This window comes from Mycteria americana, chromosome 2 (genome assembly GCF_035582795.1).
Source record: "Mycteria americana isolate JAX WOST 10 ecotype Jacksonville Zoo and Gardens chromosome 2, USCA_MyAme_1.0, whole genome shotgun sequence".
In the NCBI taxonomy this organism is placed as follows: Eukaryota; Metazoa; Chordata; class Aves; order Ciconiiformes; family Ciconiidae; genus Mycteria; species Mycteria americana.
The window spans coordinates 102787975-102813522 of NC_134366.1; the positions used below are offsets into that span (position 1 = coordinate 102787975).

Here is a 25548-nt window from a genome sequence, read left to right on the forward strand (position 1 = left end):
AAATGTTGATCCAGCACAGCATTAGTGATTCCAGGGCAAACCAGGTACAAGTATAAGGTGTATCATATCTATTCACCCTCCCCCAAAATCTTTCAAAAATAAACAATGCATCATAACCAGAACAACAAGATTGAAAATTTTTATTTGTACTTAGCACATACAAGAAAGATCAAAACAAATATTAAAAGATAGCATTTGTAAACAAATATATTTCACAAAAAGTTATACACTATCAAATTTGCTCTGAAAAAATTCATGGTTATAGCTGTTTATAAATGTATATTTATCAAAATCAAGTTAAAAACTACTTCATTTTTAAAACAACCCAAATGAAGATTCTTTCATTCCAACAACTTCAGAGAGACCATAGATGTAAGGCCTAATTAAAACAAATGCATGAGTGAAGATGGCACTATGATTTCCAGTTTTTTAAAAAAATAAATCGGCAAGTGATCAAAATATCAGCCAAGCCTATTTAAAGACCTAGGTTTGTAAAACATACATTCAACTTTGCAAATGTCTAACTTAAAAAAATAGAGCTATTTCACTGGATTGTCCTCATCTTGTAGTATACCAATCATGAGCTGTGTTTTTCAATCCACTCAGAGAAAAGTTATCAGTAGGTAGTTTTATGGGATTGTATAGTTTACTTCCATAATCACATTAAAAATAAGAAGACAGCAGCACCCTTTTAGCAAGGATTCATTTTTAATATTCTTGCCTTTATAGCAGCAGGTATGGTTTTAGGGGATGCTATCAATATAATCAGTATGTCAAAAAAGGAATGCACATACTCCATGAAGTTTATTATAGTGTTCTTTCCCTATACTTGTTTTCAAAGTTAGGCAAGCACCTCTGGTTTTGCTGCAGAACAGAAAAATTAAAAACAAATGACACCCAAACCTATGACTAACTCAGTAGGCTCCCTTTGTTGGTGGTCCACAAGCCATCTTGATCGCCAGTGTGAATTCTGTTTTTTCCTCCCTCCAATCTCCTATTTGCATGTCAACTAAAAACCAAAGTTTCTCAAACTTCATCTATTAATTTGACTCAAAAGAAACAAGATAGTAAAAATAACTAAGGCACAAATGGCTGATCTTCAACAGCAGGCAGAGGGGTCACAGATTCAAAAGTGTGGTAGAATGTAAATCCCCAGAAATATTTCTGGTCTTGGGACACTGAAAATTCTTACCAGCTTTCACGAAAGGTTTTTCAAGATTTTTTACAAAGATACGGAAAATACTTTTCCCAAGAATGTCCATGAACACTAAACAAGGATGGATGTACATACAAAGACACACACTTTATGCACAATACACTTTGAACATACTGCAGACAGACAAGGACCATGGAATGCAATGATCGTCTAAGATGGCAGGTGAAATGAAGATGACTGTTTTTCAGAGAGTCGTCATGAGTTTATCTTGGTACACCATGCTTTGGACTCCTCCTAAATTCTTCTGGTTCTGTTCCTGGATATATCGTAAATTGCTGTCCTCTCCACTTGTGGGGGGTTTCCAATATGGCCTGTCATCATGATAGGGTGGCCTGTACCATTTGCACAGTTATTGGTTAGTGAGAGATGGAAGTAAACTTATGAGTGCTACACAGTAACATGAGTTCATCCAGCAAGCGCTAAGCATGCATACAGTGTGATGGGCAGCTATCAGTAAGGGAAGGAAATGGTGACAGACCTATAGGTCTGATGCAGAAGCCACTGAAGCAACTGGGAATCTTTTCGCTGATTTCAAAAGGCTTTGAATCAGAGCTCAGTCATTAAAAACCCTCTCTGTTTTCAAGTGTTATAGACCAGTGTCGTGCATCAATGCTCCTGAATGCCAGAGGGATGGTGGGGAGGGAGGAGGACACTATAGGAAAACTAAATGCATACAACAAGTAAGTAAAATAAACCATATCATGCAAGAAGTTGAGCTCACGAACATATCTCCCTAAGGCCTAAAAAATTAAGAAAGGCAATCCTATTAAGAATGAAAATTGCTCTTCTGTAAATACTGCCATTCCTTCAGGGCCGGTGCAGTTAATTACACTGGAGCAGCCTCTAAGTTACATAGTTGCATTTTGTTAAGCTGAACACCTGAAGTCTATAGCCAGTACAGGTATTTCTCTGTGACTATGCAGTGAAACTTGCAAAAGTACTAAGAGGAAAAATATTTTTTCCTTATTTGTTCATTACTTATTGCTGCTTACAGATATTAACCTCAACCACTCCTACAGCGTCTCCCGAATCATTGGGGGGGGGGGGGGGGGGGGGAGGGAAATAAATAAAAATTTTGAATAGTATGTAGGAAACCATAATGTTTAAGATTCCCTTATTATCAAACTGAAGTTGCACTTCTTATTTTGGTAAATTTTTTTTATGCTAGCAGAAATACAGGCAGGTTTAGATTTTACCTTTTTTTTTGAGATATTCTAAAGTTATATAATGACAACTGTTAATTGGAATGAATTTTCTCAGAAGACTGAACATTAAGTTAATTGCAAACAAATAATTTCACTGAAATGATTTTACTAAGAAGACTGAGACAGTTCCACATATTATTTCACAAATTATTCAACAAAAGCCCATATATAACATATATTGCACAGGTAGTTTCATTTCAGCCCTTGGCCCATTCTAGACTTGCATTCCCAGCAGAAAGAATTTCATGCACCTGCGGTTTGAGCTCGAGTTCATAGTTGGATGGATTAAGCTTTCTCAAATCAAGCTATCCAAGATGTTAAATATCCAACTCTTCCACTTTGACTCCGAGTTGGAATAACTTGAAGCTTCCACTTTAACCACACATTTAAATGCTCCTACCTGGCTGGGACAAAAATTCTGAGCACCTTTTCTACTGAGCTCACACAACTGAGCTTTTAAGTATGTTTTTTAGACTTACAAGCCTAGCTATAAAAAAGCCATTGTTCATATTTCACTGACCTTAATCTTTGCCCTGGCAGCAGAGGGGCCGAAAGGGGAGGTTGTCTACACACATTACAATACATTATTGTGCTTATTTCAGTATCACTCTGCTCCAGGGTGAACTATTTGGCTCTAAAATGTTACAGACTAGTATTATAGCTGAAGAAATCTTTAGAAAAATTTCAGCAAAACCTCAAATGATTTATAAAATCATGAACCTCTCTTGGCAATCACTCTTTTGTAATGTGAAATTGTACATTTTAAATCACACACACAAAAACGGACAAGTAAACCCTAAAACCAGGAATAATCTTGAACATGAAGTACAGGCAAACTTAATCACCCAATTTAAAGAGTCTTCTGTTTCTAGCATAAATTTAGTATCTGCTTTACTGCTGTATGCTAGGAATTTTGAGATGACAATGAGTATGTCTGCTTCTCTGCCTAGTATTTCTATTTGCCTCATATTTGCCTTTTCCCTGCATTCTCAGACACAAACTCGGACCAAATTGTCTTTTCATCCGTTTTAAGCTCAGCCTCATCTCCAGAGCCTGCCTACACTAAGAATGAAGTCTACCTATCCTGATGTAAGAATATAGAGATAAAAATGTAAGATGAATAGGAATGAAGAGCAGGGTATTGGTATTTTTCAGTCAAGGCAGTAATTATTTGTCTAAAAAAACTGAGTAATCTAAAAAGGTTACTTTTTATTAGGATAAAATAGACACATATCCACCAGCAGGTGCGTGCCTCCACTCTGTGTTCCACCAAGCTGGTTCTAACTTGGACTGAATTTCTTCCAAAATTTCTTTTCACTCAATTTCTCTCATTACTGGTTACAAAATTAAAAAGTATGTGAGAAGATAGCACAATAGCACATACAGGAATATTTTTGTGAAACAGTTCTCAAAAACTCAATGTTATGATTTCACTAATTATCTGTAAAGTGCCTGATACATTGTTCCACACACATGTTATTTTTCCACATACATTTCTGCAAAAGATTAAAAAAGTGCTGCAATGCAAGAATCTGTTCACTCATAACTTAACTTTACCCTAAAATGAGCTTCTCTGTCTTAGGAGATTAAATACTGACCAAATTGCAATTAGTTTTATTGAAGCTACTGAGCATCTTCCCATCCAACATACTCCCTACAGAAATACACTAAAGTTGTATTTCAAATTATGAATTAAAAATCAACTTGAAAAAAATTTTCATCAAGGAGATTAGGACATTCCAAAGCAAAATCTAAATTGAAGTTATTTAATACGGCCTCTACATCACATATTTCTAACTTGTTTGCTTTTCATGTGTGGAAAATCACCCAGTATATCCACCAAAGCTTCATGCCAACAGATTAAGATAAAGAAAGAAGTAGCCATCTTTTTCACAAAGTGAAGATTGCTTACCTTACATTCACAGGTGTATGGGGATGCCAGTGTGGCTGAGCAGGATGTATATTAGGATGATACTGTGGCTGCAAGTGAAAACATTGAACCCGGTTAATGAAATAATAAAAAAACTCCCTATTAACTTTAACTTTTTATTTTCCTGGGGCCATGAGGAACATGCTCCCTGTGAGCCCTAGAAACCCCACTGTTTCAGATGTTCTCCCATGCCATTTAGCATATACATGAGACCTCTTGGTGATGAGCTTGCTGGTTACGACACACTCATGGGAAAATGCAAAGAAAATTGCTTTTCTGTTTGAGAGACAACCTGGCACATCTAGTGCTTCTCATAGAAAGCACATCAAAAGAATGTCAGCTTTAATCAAAGGTGGAGAGTGAGAAAGGTTACTGTTATAATAGCAGTCTTCAGGAGGTCACCTATCTTTGGTGACAGCATTTCTCTCTCATATCCATGAGATCTTGAGGAGAAACAGTGAAACAAAATCACTACTGAGGCTTTTAATAAAAAAAAAGTGTTGAGACTAAGTTCTCATGCTCAGTTTGGATGAAAGCACAGCTTGCTTTCTCAGTAGCACTGACTGCTAGTATCACAGATGAAAACCGGGTAAGGTTTTTCCTTGAAGTGTACGAAGGAGCTTGTTAAAAAAAATGACAAACAAACATTTGACCAGTAATGAACTCCTTAAGTGTTGTGATGGGGAAGATAATTGCAACTTTGAACTTCTTGTCACGGATCATCCAATGTGAGAGGCTGCTCTAGACAAAAGCACTGCTCACAGAGCAGTCTCCTGGGGTCCATCATATTCACAGTCCCAAAGGTTTTAATCTGTGATTTCACAGAAAGGGAAGGCAAGGGAAAGAGGGTGACAAATGGAGTGTATTCAGCCTGCAGAACATCCAAGAACACAGCGGAAGAAAAAAAGAAGAGTCCCTCCACTTTCCCCTTAACTCCCAATGTGATGCTGTTTATTTCTGAACCACCTCAGAGAATCTCACCCCAGAGTAAGGAAAAGGGAGCAAACGAGCTGTACTAATTATAGAGAGCAAAAATATTTACCACTAAATAAGAAAATGACAATATTCTCCTCAACAATTGTTATGCTCTTACCTGGTAGTTATGGACTTCAGGAGTATTTTTAGCACTAAGGGAGAAAAAAAAAATTGCTTTTATGTAATCAATACATCTATGTCACAATTTCCTATAGTTCAGGGTTCTACTCTTCAGGGAAGTATTACAGTGAATTAAAATTCATATTCTTAAGGACATCAATATTTTATTCAAGATATACAGCACAGCAATCAGGGTGCAAGAAAAAGGGGTGCAAAACTTTTTTCTTCATTTTATATTTATGAAACAGGAACAAATAATGCTAGATAAGTTAGCACAATAGGAACGAGCAGAAAGGAAATTTACTTTGCTTTACTTTAGTCTGATTTCAAACACACACACACAAAAAATTAAAAAATGGAAGCACTTAAAGTCTCATAGGCAGTCCCCAAGAAGAATCTGGTATTGCATAATTAGAGATCCCAAAGCACTTCATCCCACACCAGAGAATTTGTTTCGACAAATCCTAATGCAGAAATGGTCTTCAGAATCCTGTTTGCCTGACAACAGCAATTGAGAGGTAGAGAGAAGTTGGGCAGTCACTTACCACAGTTGTGCTGCTTTCACAGGATTGTTTGCTTAAAAAGAAACAAACAAAAAACCTTAAGACAGGTGAAAAAAACTTAAGACATGTGAAATAGCAGTCATTTTGCAGCTATTGTGATTGGGATGTTACACTACAGCTTAAGCAAATCCTCGTACAGACACATTTGCACAAATGCACCAGAATCGCAAGTGCAGCCCTGTGCTTTCTAGCATTCCTGTGTGAGTACGTCAAGTATGAGGCAGACACGAACCTCCCTCTGTTTCTGCAAGAGTCAAAGCCCATCAAAGATGACAGCAGACAAGAGTATTCTTCCCAAATGTCACAACAGAAGGACTTTTGGCAGAGGGAGTTCTGCACAACCAGAGCACTACTTTTCTCACCTTGCTGTAGCTACCATGTCAATACCATTGAGTCCCTCGGAAATCAGAAGCTACCCCTCACAGCAATTTCGCATCTTACAGAAACCAGAGTATTCCTGAAGTTGGTAATGGCCTGTGTCTTATTACAGTGAATGATGGTAGCCAAAAAAACCCATCAGCTGGGAATATGGGAAGGCACTGAGCAATCTTGAGCAACAAGGTCTTGGCTTGCGCTTTGGACAGGCTGGGAAGAACAGTAAAGAAGGCAGCTGAATAACCAGGATGTATAATTTCTTTTTCCTGACAAACAGCTTATTTTTCAATAGCATTGAGAAACTGCTGAGTGATACAGCTGAAAATCTAAGTCTCTGCTGAATGCAGAAAGTGGATGACAAACTTAACGAGACACTGCAGAAGTCTCAAAGAGACTGAGCTAGGACAGAATCCAACACTTGTGGGCTGCAACTAGGTACATATCTTAATGGCCAAGAGATGCACAGAAGACAATAATCTGAAGGGAGTTTTTGCATTAACTTAACAAACATGCTGGTGAGCTCTCTGGAGGAAGATCATCTGGATATGACAGAAGTTCTGCTTGGCTGCTATGCACAGAGAACTAAACTGAGCATAAGCCAGACTTTCTCTCTTCTCCCTGCATCTCACAGACATAAGTATGGAAGCACTGAGACACAAGGTATAACCTGCAGCTCTGACAGATCCTGTTATTGTAAAAATAAAATTAAAATAATCTATTCTTCCACTTATGAAATCATCCACATTTACCATGTAATTGACTTTCATGTATCATGTAACAGTAACTCACAAATTTAATAAATTTGCATTTCCGTAAAAACCTGACATGTACTAAGTAAGGGGGTGGGTTACAGCCTCTAGAAAGCATGCATGCTTGCTACCCTTTTCCCCACATTGTACATGAGAAATAAAAGTGCCCCATAATACCAAGGGCTTTTCATGGAACTGAGGTTCATATTCTAGAAATGCAAAGGAGTGCAAAGACGTCCTAAGGGAATGTCAGCTCACCCTGCTCCATACAGCAACCACACCTCCAGCCTCAAGTAATACAGAATTTAGAGGGGGTTGTCTTGCACTGCTCCTTCCTAGGTTTTTCTACAAGGAATAAAAATCTCAGTTTAAGTTTTGAAGGACAAATGACAAAACCACAAGGGAAATCAATTCCTTGTCATTCCATTCAAATTCAGCACATTTTAACTCCCAGAGAAAGCTGGTTAAGGTCAGAGTCTGGATAGGTGAATAAAATGCCATTACAGTCAGCAAAACAGCAACAACCGTATAATGAGACTGCTCAATAACCCTAAAACTGTCTGGCTAGATAAGCAAGTCAGAGAGGCTTTTGGACACTGCTCCACTCTACATGACAAATGCACTTTTTTGAAGAAAATGTTACATGCTTTCCCTCATTGAGTTTGATACAACTTTTCTTCCCTCCTCAACTGAGCAACAAAAGAAACCATTGGTACCTCCTCCTCCATAGATGGTAGATGGAAGAATTAAGTGTAGACAGAGATTAAAAACGGTAGCTTCGAACAATGGACTCTGACTTCCGAGGAAAAAAAAAAAAAAACATGTATGTTCTGATTTTTTAGGTGGTCTGACATGTTTTTCTTCTTATACTGTGGTACAGATTTTATGGTTGTAATATGACATTTATATGAGTTAACAAGACACCTGCATGACCAGTTCAGTGAACACATGTACTAACACTTACCCTTAAACGTTGAATGCCTTCGAGAAGGATATCGCTTGCTGGGCCTTCTTTCAAATGTACTAGTTCTGCGTAATCTTGTCCCATGTGTTGCTTGATACTCTGTCCGCCCACTTAAAATACGGAAATAAAAAAAGTTAACTACTGCCTTTTGCTGGATGCTGTACCTGCTCCTTTTCATAAACACAAATATATTGCTGTTACTTCGCTAAATACCTGAATCTGAAGCGTGATCCCAGCCTTATGAAGTCGGATCTACTAGATTTACTATTTGCTGGGGCTCGCAATCTGAAGAAAGCATGGTGCTCCACTGCACACTTCCACAAATGTTTGCACGTTTTGGCACTGTCTAACCGGAAAACAAATGTGTGCTCTTGCTCTCTGCCCTAAATGCAGAAACAAAAGCTTTGGAAGTTGGCATGCATGATATTAGTTACTGTCCTTGGTAGGAGAAATACAGCCTGGGCCAACAGTGTGCTGAGCCTCCCTTATGTTATTACCAGCCTGAGCACACACCACACTTTGTTGGATCAGGCCCAAGTAAGGGAAGAAAGTTACCTGTTCATCATCTTCTACAACCACGAGTGTGAGTTTGCTCTTTTTAAAGTCCATTTTTGTGATTTTAGGCCTAAACACAAGAAGCAAAAAGAAAATTAATGGAAAAATAGCATTTTGTAATCTAGGAGAATCCTCGAAAATGTATGATCTGCAACCCTGGAACACTTCAGGAATCATAATAAAAGTATGATTTCCTGGAAATGTTACTATTTTTCAAAAAATATTTCACATTTGAGAGTGGTACTTCTATCCAGGCCAATTTACCTTCAGATTTAATCTTGTAGATTCAATCTACATTACTAAATATAGTCAAGACGCCATTATGTAAAGGAGAAAGATTTCAGCATTTTAATATAACGGAATATAACACAAAAACGGATTACCAAAAGAATAAGCCTATTTTGTTGGCTCCTTCAAAGATCAATATGCCTGTTGGTGTCAGTCCAAGAGCATATTCACAACCATCTCTTCCCTGTAAGCAGGCACAGAATCAATAATCAGTATTCCATTAGTAGCGTAAACCTTACTACAGTAGTATGTCAAAATCCATAGATTTTAAACTAAACAATAAAGTTTGCATGGTTTCTTAACATTACAGAGCAGAAGAACATGCATCTGCATTGGGTGCAAACTGGCAGGTTTTGGTAACAGGGGGCTGCGGGGTGTCCTGTGTGGGAGGAGGCTGGGTGCTGCCCCAGATGGCTCCAATGTCCGTGGAAACGGCCCCACAGCAAGACTGCAGCCAGGGGAGCCCACGACTCGGCTCACACATGTTTAAGAGCAAGCAGTAGCTGCCAGGGGAAGGAGACACAAACGGAAAAATTTGAGGGACATGGGAAAAGGCATGTGGAAAGGGACACTGTGGGGATCACATGGCTGGAGATGCACTCTTGGGAGAAGCCTCTCCCTGCAGGAGGAGGTACTTCTGAGGGACCGTCGCCCAGGGGCAACCCACACCATAACAGGGACACCCCTGAGGGACTGATCCACACCAGGGCAGGGACAACCCTGAGGGGCCATGGCCCATGGGTGCCTCACACTGGGGCAAGGAGAACCCCTACCAGGGCAGGGATGGCCCTGAGGGACAGTGGCCCATGGGCAACCCATGCAGCAGCAGAGGAGCAGTAAGAAGCACAGGTCAGCAGAGGAAACGAGTGAGAAGCAGGAAGCAGCACAAAGAAACTTGTGCGGATGACCCCAACCTTATGGGCTGCCTTGGGAGGGACGAAGTGTAACCTGCAGGGATAACAAGGGGAGCTGACACTAGGCAGAGGGGAGGAGAGGTTTTGGACTGAAGGTGAACTGGGGAAGGGGGAGGAAAGGTGTTTCTGTGTTTGCTTTATTGTCTTCTTTTTTTTTTTTGGTCAGTACACAAATCAGTAATTAAATGTTTATGTTAATTGGCAGTATATTAAATTAAGTGAAATTCCCCGAGTTGAGACTGTTTTGTCCGAGACAGCATCTCCATTCAATGTTCTGACCCCACATTAATAAAATAAAGTATAACATGGATCTTACCTTAACTACATGCATATCTACACCATACATTTCTAGCCATTTAGCTTTGTTCAAGTAGCACAATTCGGCCTGCGCTGGGCTCTTTCCCCTAAGAACACAAAATATATTTATACTTTACCATACGAAATTTTTGTCCATTTTAAATGTTTTAAAATTTGTTCCCCTATCCCTTTTTTTGGGCCCTCAATCTTAATGACACTAAATGGTATTTCAAGCTTAGCTTATATTTTCACCCTCTTCCCTCCAAACGAAAATAAATTGGAGAGACAAAAATTGAAAAAGGTCTAAAATTGCCAATAAGGATGAGAGATCAGGTAAGACAGCATCACTGAAATGTACCATATGTATTAACAAAAGACAGGAAAAAGCATGTGCTACTACCCTGAACACAAAACTTTGTGTGTACGCATGAAAGGACAGAAAAAGAGAGAGAGAGAATTATTTCCAACATAAACAGAAAAAAGATCAGACTGCTTAAACTGTTATGAAATAATCTAAAGCAAAACAAACAAAAAAAAAGGAAAACCCACCCCACCAACCTTCCCTAAATTACTGCTTGCCATTTCTAGGGAGGGGGAGGGCTCAAAGTCTGTCTACAATACTTCTCAACTGACAAACATAATCACCGTTTTACATCTGTTGAAGGGGTTCTTGTGGACATATTTGACTTTGGAAGAGAAGAAAACCTCCTGTTGCTAGAGACACCACTCCCACACAGGTCCCCTACCTGCACTCTTTCCATTTCTGAAAAATGTCAAATTCCATTGCTTCAGTCTGGTTTGGTGCAAACCTGAATTCAGACACGAGTTCTGGTGTGTGCTCTGGGTGCTCACACTCTCCCAGCTCAGCTGCAATCAGTCAGTTGAAAAGTTAAAAACAGAAAGATCATGGGATGACCAGAAACATTTAATTCCATAATCTCCACAAAGACAATGATAGCTTGTAAATTTCTAAGTATGTTGTAGCAGAATACACTTGTGCTGATGTTTTAAGCTACCCCCCTCACCCCCAAACTCAAATCAGATTTTACAGCAAAAGTCAGACAAACACATTTGCAGGAGCAGTGTAAGATGATGGTACAGAGTTCTGACATTCAAGAATGTTAGAACTAAACCCGCTTAACTAAAGCTGCTTCTCTGGATTTTAAAGCATTTAAAGGAAATAAAGTTTCTATTAAAACCAAAAATCAATGCACTACTGTTTCAGAAGAGGTTACTTTGAAACTTCCTCTCATTGCAGTGAGGTCATACCTTTCATTCCCAAACACCTCCCATTCTATTGCATGCTTTGTTACATTACTGTTCGTATCAAAACACGAAGATAATACCTAGTCTCTACGAAACCAGTGATAAAGTTGTGGTTTTTTTTTTTAAAACCACCGTGGTGGTGTAATATTCAGATTAAGTAATTTTTAAGGAAAGAAATCACAGAATCACAGAATCATATAGGTTGGAAAAGACCTTTAAGATCATCGAGTCCAACCATAAACCTAACACTGCCAAAACCACCACTACACCATGTCTCTAAGCACCTCATCCAAACGTCCTTTAAATACCTCCAGGGATGGCGACTCAACCACTTCCCTGGGCAGCCTGTTCCAATGCTTGATAACCCTCTCAGTGAAGAAAAATTTCCTAATATCCAGTCTAAACCTCCCCTGGCGCAACTTGAGGCCATTTCCTCTTGTCCTATGCTAAAGCATTAACATAGTTGAGGTGTGACTTTCTATTTATTTACTTAGGGCCTGGTATGTTCTTTTCTAGGAGCAGAACACTTTCAAACTCTCCTAAGCTCAGCAGGCGATGCAAGTGCTGAGCATCTCAGTGACTGACGCCCTTAACTGTCTTGTGCCTGCGACATGCTTTCCTCCTGGAACCTCTCAGCTATACAAAGAGCCTGCAATGTCACTGCCTCGGGACTGTGAGACAAACATCAGTGGCAAATACACCGTTCAGCAATACCACGTGCCACCTGACATATGATGTGATTCCAAACCAGGCCTTTGTCAGTTGGTGTTGCTTGACTACTACTACCATTACTACTAAAAATTAAAAAAGAGCATAGAGGGAAATTAAATCCCTTGAAGAAAAGAGTTTTATTGCTTCAGGGCAGTTTTACACATAACAGTTGCAAAAAGTTAATTCACTCTCAGTCTTCGAAAATACCTAGCAGGATACATTAGAACATGGAAGTTACATTCAAAATGCAATCTCTTGACTGATACACCTGCTAGGTGGTTTTGAGCACTTGAGCTTCGCTCAAACATTTAGCATTCCTGAGGATATTAAACAGATTGAGTTCACTGATCTTCATTTCTAACTACTTCCTCACACACATTTTTTCTCTTCAACAGTAATCTTCCATGGTGAGTTACAGTATTCTTATCTATATGTCTTTCTCTTTAACAGACATATCTCAGCTCTGCTACTGTTTCATCTAAGTTGGAAGCCTATTTAACACAGATGTTGCTAAGAATTACTGGCAGTCCAGTCTCAGTACATAAGAGGGAGCCACAACAAACACATTAGCAAGGACGACTTCAGGGAAAAAAAGTAAGAAACTGAAGTTTGATGTGTTGACATCCATCTAGGAAAAACACAGGAGATTTCTCTACTAGTTAACTGAGAGAGAAGGCAGGGAATGAAGGCTGACTGTACTGTAAAGAGGATGTGTAAGGATGAGAAGAATCATCAGCGCATAGGACAAAAAATACACAGAAAGGCTAGGACAGAAGTATTAGGTACAAGAAAAATATCACCCTTGTTTCTCAATAGCTGCACTCACTATTTACTCACTTTCAGGCAAACAAACGATGTCATCATTTTGATCTCTAAGAAATAGGTCTTGATAGTAAGAGACAGTAAGAGCCTCAACAGGTCCCCGCAGAGGGTGGAAGGGCAGTGGAAGAAGGGGGAAGCACGGGCTCCGTACGAGGATGCTCTCACTAGTGTGTTTCCTGGTGGCATAACGTTCCCTGAATGGCTCAGCAGCACTAATACTTTTCAACACAAGCGCACAGCAAAGGACCCATCTCGTCATTTGAGGTTTTACGCTGAAGTATCATGCTTTGGCATGCCCATCCTCTGGTCTTTTTTTGGGGGGGAGGGGACGACGGTGTTACATAATGCATTTCTATACATTATCTGTGTTGTTTAATAAATAACTGCATAAACTGGGGGACATTTTTAAAAGGAAGTTTCCTAGAAAGTTTTTGAAAACTGCAAAAATGTGTTTATCTGGAAATATATTGTTGATTCTTTTACACAGAAGGAAAAAAAAAAGTTTGCGCTATCCCATGAAGATGTCTTATGATTAGAACTGAAAACTAGAGATCTGAGAAAAAGTTTTCCTTTTCAATTTAATTAGTAGTTTCAAAAGTATATGTGGTTAAATACGAAAACCATGCAAGACTAATGAGGTAGTTAAAAACTTATTCTAGCAGTGACGATTCAAGTTTGATTACAACCTTTCTGTAGATAATCCCCAAGTGAAGCATGTGATTACGCATCTGCTTCACAAGTTACCCCGTACTGCAGATCGATGTTATTTGCTACAGAAGTTCCTTCACGGTACTGGCAACAAACCAACAATTTATGTTTGAAAGATGATTCACACAAAACACCAGCCTATGAAACTGTTTTTTGAAACAAAGAAAGAATTACTGTAACAGAACAACTTCCTGATAAAGAAAATGTATGAAGTTTAAAGCTGTCTTGTAAAGAGAAAAGCCCTTTCTTTCAGAGGGTTAGAGCATCAATTCCTAAACAGCCTTTTATAACTTCTTCATCACTCTTAGGAAAGCTACACTAAGGAAGAAGAGTACATGTAACCTACTGAGCAGGGAATAATCATTTGACATTTCTTTAAACTCTTCTGCTTAACTAAAAGCTTCCAATGTCAATAAAATGTAAGAAAGTTATAAAAATGCTAATTATAGCATATGCCAGCAAAAAGAAATAAATCAGTTGCAATAATGAAATAATTTTGGAGAAACTTATTGCAATGATGTCAAAATAGCAGAGAACTGAAACTGAAAAAAGACAGCAGAAAAGTATAAAAATGATACCACAATTTAAATATGTTCCCACAGACAGTGTCAAGAAGTATTAGTTTTGGTACCTAGCTAGAGACATTATAAACATGATGGATGGCTATTGTATTACATTTACATAGTAATGACAGTTTTAATTACTACCCAAAATGTTGAGGCATCAACCTATTATTCTTTGCTGGTTGTCCTTGCTTAGACCAAGGGTGAGGTTATTGGTGTTTTTATCTGTGAAAATGGAAGCAACGAATCCAATAAAGGCTCCAGATTTTCTCCATCTCAAAAAGACAAACAGAGTTTGCCTGCAGCAGTTCTTTGCATACCTAACAATCAGAGCTGTGCCAGACTGGTGCAGATGGAAACTGAAAAATAAACCACTGCCTTAAGATTTACACCTGTTGCTGTTTGGAACTGAATTCCCAGCTTTGACTGTCAAGTCCATCTAGAATCACTGAGTTATCTCCATTCCTGTATTAAACTAAGAGACTCTGCCTAAGCACTCCATGTACCATTGCCAACCACCTGCAGAACAGGAAGAATATTTTTCATTTCGATTCATTTTGCTGCCAATAGGTCTAGAATGATCCAGATCACTGCACTTTCTTTTAGAAAAAACAAACTTGATTTGAGCTTCATTACACAAATTTCCTCCCTCTCTGCAAAACAAACTTCCTGCAATGGAATGAATATTTGTATTAATGTGTTTGCAGCAATGAAAAAAAAACCTTTTTCCTACAATAAACTAATGAAACATAGCGTCCAAGTTTTTTATCTTGTAACCCCTGGTCCCGACACAGAATTAATCTTAGTTCTTACCTTTCCACAGAATTCTCTCCTTTCCAGTACCTGCCAACCCCCTCCCTCCAATCTCCTGTCTCACACACCATGGAGGCTCGCTCTCCCAAGCGCTAGCCAGGCAGCAGGCAGCCCGTCTTCAAAGCTACACCCGCGGGGACCTGCTTGCCCCAAAGGATGTGCTGATGGGCCAGCTGGCTCTTCAGGCTGAAGAGGTAACTGTGCACACACCACAGCTTCTCCCTCAGTGGGGAACTATTTGGGGTCTTTTTTCCCTAGTCAGCCCATGGTTTCCATGAAACCTTTGTCTATCCATGCCTTTGAGGCTCCTTCCCCTCGGCAAGTGTGCCGACGTTGGCCAATGTAGTTCAGAAGTTATGAATGGAGGGAAGGCAGGGAAGTGACATCCCTAAAATTCTTCTCCTCCTTATATATGATCAATGAGAAATCATTAGTAACAAAGAGTGAAGAGAAACCAGTAGGTGAGATTTTTAATACATTAAGACAAACCACTTTCAAAAGACTGCATACCTTGAAGACACAGAGCTGCTAGGTCAACAGCAGTTTCATACGGGCATTTCAGTCTTAAAAAGAAAAAACCAAGCTGTAAAAAGAGTACCTTTTTTCTCAGTGAGTTCTTCTTGCAATAAAGCTAAAAAGTAGTCTGATATATGAAATGGAAACATTAACTTCCACAAGATCCCTTAAACCACAAGCTATTAATGATACGAAACATCTACAATTAATTTTTACTTGCATATGATTATTTCCTAATTTGGTACATTCTAATTAGCACTAAACACATGATACGCTCCACCATAAAACAAGCTTGAACTAATAGAGACAACACTAAATCGACTCAGAAATCGTTTTTACTCCAACGCTATATTTTAGAACATATGGGTTTGGGTTTTGTTGTTTTTGTAATTAAAAAAAAAAAAGAGCAGGTGTGAATTTATTGGCCAGGGTGAGACTATAAACACACAAAATACTTTTGCAGGGTTGACCTGTACAGAAAGTGTTGCACTTCATCACTTTTTCCTCCTCTATTTTACCTACCATACTGAAAAATATGGCAAGTCAATGTTACATTTTCAAGTCATAAAAATCAGAGGACAGTCTTTGCTCTCTTTATACTTTTCCATCACCTGGTCAATCCATTGTATTTGTCAATAATATAGTCATGATGCACACAAAGCCATAGATCTCTATATTCTAAAGGAAAAAAACTGCATGTGGAACTGTAAATCATGTTTATAATCTGTGCACAAATACCACAAAGAATAAAAAAGGTCATGCAGTTGAAATAAAATTTTAAATCACTAAGAGATTAACTATTATAAATACTTTAAATTACAGCTGCAAAGAGGTACTTACTTCCCTGAAAGAATGTCTTGCCGGAGCTGTAATACAAACAGGTACCTGACAAATAAAAATTTGGAAAGTCAAAAGTATATATAATGTCATCTTTCTGGCCCCAATGGCTGGAAAAATATCCCAATTCATTGAGTAATCATAACATTTTCATTAACTTGCTCTTAAAAAAAAGGGCCTTTGGGATCACTCAGATACACCCTGCAACCTTCAAAGTTCCCATAGCTTTCACTAAAATCAAAAAGAAGATAACATTTTTCACCTACTTGGCTGTGTTCAGGACATTGTCCAAAGCCTTGCTGTTTAGGGATGTGCCCTATGTGAGCATACACCACAGCAACCTAAATGTTATTGACACTCCAATGATCTCCTAAACTAGGCCTTGCCCAATTCAAGCAAGAGTCGAACTATAGGATCTAGAGACAAAATGCAATAAAGGCAGGAGGACTTCAGGGCTACCTTCTCAAACAGAAATACAGAACATGGAAGAAGTCCAAACTAGGCAAAAGGAAAAGCTCAGACTGAATTTTCACTTAAAATAGTAGAAAAGTTCTGAATAAAAGAAATCTGAATTCCATAGAGCCCACACATTTATTTAGGAGGCCAAGTAGGAATTTACAGCCTTCAAACTGTAGTATTATTCTAAGCTTTTGCTAATCCTCAGTTCTAGGCATGCTTCATGTTTTACAGCCACTCAGAGTTGGGGTTTGAGGCATGCAGAAGTGCCCCAGGCCATGCAAGAGCTCTGTACAGGACAGGATGGCACAGGCAGGCTCTGCACTGCTCTGGACACTGCGGGGTGAGGCTTGCAATGATGAGTGACTCAAGAGAAGAAAGCATGAAGCACTATTGAGAGTCAACCCAGTAAATGTGAACTTAAACCTCTCCTATCTAAGGAGATAGGATGCTAGAACAAAAGACAAAGCATGCTAGAAAGACAAAGTGTTTTTCATCACAGAGGACGTGCTGTGAACGTGGTGAAGGATGAATAGTTGGAATTAGACAGGAGAACAGAAATGAAAAGGAAGATTAAAAAGACTTCTCATGATAAACTACAGCAGAATCAGATTTATCCACGTTGGCTCTGTGTCACATCTCTGATTCACATACTTGGCTAATACCTGACTTGCCAATCAAACCTGGGTATTTGCATGCACAGATTAAGTGTAGACAAGTATATTTCCTGTTCTTATTGTTTTCCCCCGATGATTCACAATCCCATGAACTCTTCTAAATTTGCAAGAAAAATCTGGGCAGTGCTTCTATCAGTGTCAGCTGGCCTGTGCAGCGCTGCAGCTCTGCTCTGGGTGGTATGGCTTGCTCTTGCTCCTTTGCTGCACGCAGACTGACGAGCATTGGCATCTCTATTCTTGATATTCTGAATCGACAAAATACCTTAGAAAATTCTCCACAACACACATGTACAGACACATTCCTCTGTCGTTTTTCTAACTAAACTAAGTAATCAGGCCCCATAAAAGTGACAGAAGATGTCTTCCAAAATGTACTGGATTTAAACTGTGTTTTTAAATTGGAAAAGACAGAGCGGGTGAAGGGTTTCAATGTTTCCCCAATACTGTGCTAATTATAAGAAACTGGAGTCTGCTAGAAAACAGGTCTCCACAAGGAATTTTTAACACCCCTCAACCAGGGCAGTCCATGGTTACTGTTAATGATCATTTTCCTTCCTCCTGTTACTCCCACTCCATTCCCACTTGGAATAATTCTGAGTATATAGTTGCTAGTCTTCACTTTTTACTCAACATGCTATACAGAAAATATGATCCAGTCAGCATAAAGAGTCTTAAAAAACCAGCAACATTCAAAATTACTTTCCCCAACAAAAAAGAAAAACACAACTATTTGTTCACTGTAAAATCAATTTCAGCTCATTTTCATTTTCCTTCCATAGTTTCACAGTGGTCTTCCGTCAAGCTTATAATTAAAAAAAATTGTTCATAACACTGAAAATTTAGCTGACTGAAGTGTTTTTCTAATTAAAATAGTCTTCTGAAATGCCACCTTTCAGCAATAATTAGATCACAAAGCATCAGAGGTTAATATTTTCAGAGGAAATGTCTTACTCTATCACAGCAATGATCACATAGCTCAGAAACACACATCTCACAGTGACTAGGATCATATGCTTCCAAGGATTAAGCAAGAAATCTTGTGGTAGACAGTAATGGAATAATTTGACCACAGTGGAAATGTAATACTTGTCAGACATGCACCCTGATGTATGAAGACTTACATCAATTTTCAGAAAATATATATTATTCCTACTAATTTAACTGCATTTTCTCACGAGAGATGCCCCCACATCATCCAGGTTTTTAGATTCTCTAAGATCTTATACTCAATTACATAAGTGGCAGGGAGTTCTATAGGTTAATTATACATTGTACAGGAATATGCCCTTTTATTGAATTAATACTGGTGCACTAAATTGGTAATGGGTATTAAAGCCTCCATGTCAGTCTCATAAGGTGGTGACAATTAGCTCTTTGATCTTGTCTCAGGCAGTGAAAAAAAATACATGGTCAACACAGCAGATATGAAAGGAGAAAGTAAACATATGCCTGCAGGCATGAGTTTAATGTAAATATCACATGTGCATGAACTACAACAATCAACAATCTTTAAACACCTTAGGCTGATTAGGAGTACACTGATTATTGCCAAGCAAATTAGAAGACAGAGAAGGTGCCCTTTGGTGAGAAACAGAACAACAACAACAAAAAGATAAAACAACATTAAGATAGATGATTACTATACAAAGAAGACACAAAGTTGGCAGATACAAGAGAGAATTAAACCCTTTTCCTCCAGCTGCTCCTTTCCCAATTTTCAGAATAGCCTCTAGATCACACCAGGGTGCTACAAATCCAGCAAGGTATAGTCCTCACAGCCCAGAAGACAGCCCACCAGACTGAAAAAAAAGACCTCCAGGTATTCCAAGGTGACTTTATACAACACAGTCTTTACATCTTTTGCACTGCAGAGAACTCGTGGGGAAGTGGAAGAGATTCAATTGACCACCTGTTAATCAAGAACTCAAGCTGTCTATTCCCACAATTCTGTGGCTTTTGTACCATTATTAAATCACCCCCAAGTCTCAGAGCAAGGGGGACAAAGCAGAGCACTGGCTTTTTAGCAGGACACAATGGAAAATCCTCTCAGAGGTATGGCAGGTGTTGCTGGTGTAAGGAGCAGCTGTCTCCCAGCTGCAGCTCTCGCCACGCAACGCTGCCTTTCTTTGCTAACTTCAGAGCACCAGAACACAGCATCTCCACCAGAACACAGACTAAAATGCTTGGAGAGGCCCATGAATGTTTTTTGGCAGCAAATAAAAAAGATGATGTTTCTCTGACAGTAGGAAAACACCTAAAGAGTCAGACAGAATGACTGCTCTTAGGAAGAAAGCTCAAATCACCTGCTTACAGTACCCCCATGTACCTTAGATGTCTTATTTACCCTTCTGCCAGTCATCCAGTTAACCATGCACAGTTCCTACCTTGTAAACTCCTCATGAAGGTTGTTCGGTTCCGATGAATAGTACTTAATTCGAAAATGCAACGTGTAGGGAGGTCCAACTGTATATGCAGAGATTTTAAATGGGGAAAAAAAAGTTTACACTAGTTGCAGTTCTGCTAAGGCAGAACAAGAGCCACCACCCCACAACCCAAGAAACCCCAAGTGAAGTATATTTTTCAAATTCTTCAAAGAAGCAAATATTTCATGTTTTTAAATTTAAAAATGCATGCAATAAAACAAATTACATATTACCATACTTTACGATACTCTAATTATTAGATTAATCAAGCAACAGTCCATTTGGCAAACACATTTTTGTTCAAAGAGGTGTGCCCCACAGCATGCTGTGAATGACAGCAAGTTCCAGGTACACTGCCTGTGGCTGGGGACAGGGGGAGATGGAAGGGAGAGGGAGGGAGAAGGGAGAAGGTGATGCTTCTTGTTACCAGGCACAAACAAAACTCCAAAAAAAATCCCCACCCAACAGATCAGCTTTCGATTGATACATGTGAATGAGAAAAGGTAAGATAAATAAGGTGAAAAGTGCTGGAGAGGACTCTGGAAGGCACCCACGAACGCAGAAAGCTAACAAATTACACGAAGTGGAGTTGCAAGAATTGTTCTTTTCTAATGCCAGAAGGTGAATGGTAGGTCTGGCTTTCTATGTAACACAGATAATAAAATGTTACCCAGCTACCGTGAGACTGTGACCAATGCATCTTTATCTGCCTAAGCCTCATCTTCCAGACCAACAGCCTGCTGGTATATTAAGTGCCGGAAAAATGACTTTTTCACACCTTTCTAAGGTGTTCTGTAACACCACATCAGCAGAGTATATATGTGCCTATTAATGATCCATTCTACTAAATGACGTGCAGCCAAAACTCTAACAATTAGAGCTTTGACTTTGTCTCCAACAATAGCTCTAGAAGACAGGTTACAGTACCCTAGGCTGACAGCTAGGCACCACTGGTAAGGTCTGCATCAGCGAGATAATGACTCTTACCTGCCCACTGCTGGGATAAAAAGAGCAGTGAGCAACATCCATCATGAAAGAGGAACTCTTCTCAAAGTACCTGCTGAATGCAAGGTAAAGAAAAGTATCCTGTTGTGAGACAGACCTTTACATCACTCATCAAATTGCTTCCCTCTTCGGCGTTCCTCAGGGCAGAGCCTGGCCAATTTCTTTTTAAAACAGGCCCTTCACAGATTAAACACAGACAAAACAGTGCAACTAAACTGGTTGAAGGTGTTACAGAATCGTTGATTTTCCACATTTTAAGCAGGTCAAGAAAGCTATCACAGAAAGTGCACCTGCAAATCACTTAGTCACTTAAGGTAAAGCAGTCTGTGATGTGATGAAAAGGTGAGAGAAAGCCGACCACCAAAACCCTACCCATAGCAGCTATGTTTACTATCTATTCTAGCAGACTGACACCCACACACCGTAGGGTGAAAGCAAACTGTCCTAAAGGCCCCTGAAGAAGAACAACTCCACCATTGACAAAAATCATCTAGATATTTGGATACTTATCAGAAAGAAAGGCAAAGCACCACTGAAGCAATCAAGACCCATCTCTGTGAAGTCCTGCAAGGGAGGCAACAATTTCCTTGCAAAATGCTATATTTTAATCTCACAGAAGCGATATTATCAGTTGGCCTATGGCTGTTGCCAACTGCAGTATATTAACAAAACACGTTAGTGCCGATGCTGTACCCAAGCCTGCAACTAGATTATTAGAGATCCAGGAGCAACTTGCCTGCCTTAAGCCAATTTCCACAAAAAACTCAGTAGCCAAACCCAACCCCTCCACCCAAAACTCCCTCTGATGAAACAGCAGGTATTTCTGCTAGTTTTATTTATAATATACAAAAAAGAGGTTAACCGTTACACAATTAAATATTTTCCAATTACTCTCTGAAAAAAACCCACAAAATCTGTTCTAGAGCAGAAGCAATGATAGAAAATGCGATCTGTGTCCAGGTAACCTGATTTCACAGATCAGACTGAAATTACCTGGCAAGCTACTCTGCCTCAGACAAACAGCACATGCTTAACGAGGGCTACTGAAGGCTGGTCTATTGCTTATAAGTGCTCTTGCATTTAGACATGATATAGTCAGCCAATTAGCCATTAAATTAAATCTATTTCCTAAGAAATATTCATTCCGTTAAAGGCCATATTTAAACATTCACAATCACGCTCAAATACTCTAAGTTCAAATTCTTAAGGAAGTAACAAAATAAACAGGCAGAGACATGGTACTTACTTTTTATCTGCTTCTTAATGAATTTTGAATGGTCCAACCAGTGCTAAAAAAAGAAAATCCACGTTTAAAAGCAGTTCCATTTCAAGATTTTGTTGACACAATAAACTAATTACAGTAAAATTTAACAGATAAAAATCTCTTAAAAGGAAATACTGCCATATTTATTTGCTAAACTTCTACACATTTGCGAAAGTTTATTTGCACATTTACCAACTTACCTTCTTTGATGGGGGAAAGCTTGACTTACAAATGTATCAGTACTGCCAGGGAAGCTTCACTCTTCCAGAGAGGAAACCTCAAAATCCAAAGCCACAAAGCAGTGGTGTGTGAGGCAGGCACCCCGTCGTCCCCAGGTTTGACTGTTGCCCCAGTGCCCCTGAGGACAGCAGGCCAAACCCCTGGGTTTCATTCTCCTTTCAACTCCCTGGTTTGATAGAGAGCCTCCAGATCCCGTACTGTCCTGCCTTCCATTGCTCCATAGCCAAATTTTTTCAAGATAAGGATGAAGACTTAACCCCCACTAAAAGCATTTGGGAAACATTGATGCACCCCCTCCCCCCCTTTTTAAACTAACGGCAAAAGATCTTGCATAGATGCAACTGTGACGACAAAAAAGTATGCTTCCCAGCAAAGTTTATGCACTCCCTCGTCAGTGCAAGTTGCATCTACAGAAGAGTACCAATAAACACTCTCTGGTGTAAATTTAGCCTAAAACTTTGACTGTCTCTGTGCAATGTCCTACATAAGGCTGCAATCTGATTTGAAGCAACCCCATGTAAATACTCCTGTCACACAAGGTAATAAAACAGTATTTGGACTTCCTTGAAATAAATGTTTTTCTATCTTTATGTATAGATTTATTTTAAAATAATAAACTCGGTACAATGGAACAAAATCTTAGAGGAGAAAAAAACCTCTTCCTTTCTCCCTATTAAAGCATTCATGCTTTCAGAAAAAGAAGAATCTCTGAATGACTACTTATCATTCCACTAACACCGTGCTACCACGGCTAAATAAATGTGAAAAATTATTTGACAGATAGTAATGCTGGTATTTATTTACTAAGTGTATCCTAAGCCAAGGAAAAAATGTATTTATCACAGGTATAGAAGGGTATAGATGAAAAATCTGACAACTTATGACCCTCGAGGTAAATAAATCTCACAAAAAAAGGAGAGAGAGAGAAAGAGAAATGGAACGATTATTCTGAAGGTGCTTTTATTTGCGTGAGACTTGCTAGACTCCCTTAGGTGAGGCTGCCAAGGAATCCATTCTTTACAATCTGAGAAATCTCTACCAGAATGGAAATAAAACATTACAGCAGCTCGTACAAATACATTCCTTAGAGTTGCAAGTGATTTATTCTGTCTCCGCTTTGCTCTCTTATGAAGAATTACACCAGAAACCACAGCAGTTCACAGAAGCTTTGTGAAATTTCAAATTTTTTATAAGGAAAAAATATCAACATTGAAATGTTTTTTTTTACTGAAATGATACACATCTGTTACTTTCACACCTCCAGGGCAGATTAATTTTTTAAGCTTCAAATACCTAGCTACAAAAATGTCTTTCTCCTCAATATTTATTTTGGCTAAAGATAAATTACTCACAAAGACAAACATACTGATTCCATTAAAAGAGAAGTTTAGCTTCATGTTAAATAAACCCAAACATTAATAACATCTATACTACAGGCAAAAATCCTCCAATAACTTTTCATCTATGGCTCATGTTAGTACCTTGTTCAGAAATCAGCGTTGCACAACCTGAACAACAATAATGCCTAATGAAATAACAGCTGATAGTCCCAGTCTTGGAATGTGGTGTTCTAGGTGTATTAAAACTCAAATAACAACAAGGTTCAAACTGATTATTCGTAAAGTGTAAATACTTCAAAGAAGGTTTAAAAATAACTAGCCAGACTCTAGGAACTACTAGCACAGAGCATTAAATGAGACTATAGCCTAGACAGGAAACCATCATTCACCCTCCATACCCAAGCAGCCAGAGGCAGACTGCTCCAGGAGATAAAACACAGCAAGCATTCAACTCATGTCTCTTCAGAAGCAAGAATGAGCTGCCGTTTTACCCCCATCCCACATTGCACATCATAGCTGTGTGCGATGCGGCCACCAGATCACAAAATAAAATATGGAGGTAGCACATGGACTGGCGTATTATTGGTCCAGAGTCCCCAGGCCTGGCAGTTCTCATGCAGATTTATGAATCAACACCAATTTAAAACCCAGATATTTTGTCCAACTTCTGTGAAAATCAGGCTGAATTTCAACACTCCTTTGCCTCAGATAATGTCGGAGGGCTTCTTCACTCTGGAAATCACACCAGCTTTCCAAATGCCCCTCTGAGCTCAAGAAAGTTCATAGCATTGTAGCTAAAGCCAAAAAAAGGTTTGGGCTTGGCTACGTACTGCTTGCTGACTCAAGAACAGGGAAGTGAAAGCAATGAATTCCGAAGTCTCACTAGGAAGCTGAATAAAACCAGAGCAGCATTTTGGTCTCTTGGCACCTACGACTGTAGCTCTGCCTAAACAACTGTACATCACTTCAGGATCTGAAGTCATAAAAGAAACTGAACTATGGATCTCACAGTGTAGGACCGAGGCTGACCACAGTCATTTCAACTATATAATGCCACATTCCTCATATCCAGTGATACTTCTGGACTCAGAAGTATCAGTGCAGAAAAAGGAGGAGGAAGGGGATTAACTGGTTCAACTGTGTTATGATAGGAAGAGAGTGTCTAAGCTACTTTGCCCACAGTAGGGGGAAAGGAAAAAAACCCAAACCTGGTCAAACTTCTGGTAATCAAGATTCTATGATTACTTTAGAATAGAACAGAATAGAAAAAAACAGAACAGAATAAATAGTTCTGTTGGAAGGGATCTACAATGAGCATCTAATCCAACTGCCTGACCACTTCATGTTATCAAGTGCATTGTCCAAATGCCTCTTAAACACTGACAGGCTTGGGGCATCGACCACCTCTCTAGGAAGCCTGTTCCAGTGTTTGACCATCCTCTCAGTAAAGAAATGCTTCCTGATGTCCAGTATAAGCCTCCCCTGGTGCAGCTTTGAACCATTCCTACATGTCCTATCACTGGATACCAGGAAGAAGAGATCAGCACCTCCCTCTCCACTTCCCCTCCTCAGGAAGTTGCAGAGAACATTGAGGTTGCTCCTTTAATTCTGTCAGGCAAACTGTGAGTTCAAATGCTGGATTAACTTCCATTTATTCCTGTTTAATCCCAGCATAATTTCTTTGCTTTGCCAAATGAATAATGTTTCCTATGGTATTAACTGACAAAAATACCAGCAGTCACTCGTTGGGATTCAT

General features: G+C 39.2%; 1 protein-coding gene across 2 annotated transcripts in view; it reads right to left on the reverse strand.

Moving 5' to 3' along the window:
- EPB41L4B (erythrocyte membrane protein band 4.1 like 4B) overlaps positions 1-25548 on the reverse strand; it is a 182997-nt gene that overhangs the window by 85991 nt on the left and 71458 nt on the right. Inside the window, exons 3-16 of one of the 2 annotated variants that reach the window (XM_075495663.1) lie at positions 22195-22237; positions 19905-19983; positions 16391-16435; positions 15545-15597; positions 10898-11018; positions 10171-10258; positions 9036-9124; positions 8653-8722; positions 8311-8480; positions 8098-8207; positions 5992-6022; positions 5445-5478; positions 4334-4401; positions 1126-1548 (exon numbers count right to left, since the gene is read on the reverse strand). In XM_075495663.1, coding sequence (XP_075351778.1) covers positions 1401-1548; positions 4334-4401; positions 5445-5478; positions 5992-6022; positions 8098-8207; positions 8311-8480; positions 8653-8722; positions 9036-9124; positions 10171-10258; positions 10898-11018; positions 15545-15597; positions 16391-16435; positions 19905-19983; positions 22195-22237 — 1149 coding nt within the window. In that variant the 3' untranslated portion in view covers positions 1126-1400. Of the gene's footprint in view, positions 1-1125; positions 1549-4333; positions 4402-5444; positions 5479-5991; positions 6023-8097; positions 8208-8310; positions 8481-8652; positions 8723-9035; positions 9125-10170; positions 10259-10897; positions 11019-15544; positions 15598-16390; positions 16436-19904; positions 19984-22194; positions 22238-25548 lie in introns of those variants that run through there. The other variant, XM_075495662.1, reaches the window with a different exon arrangement.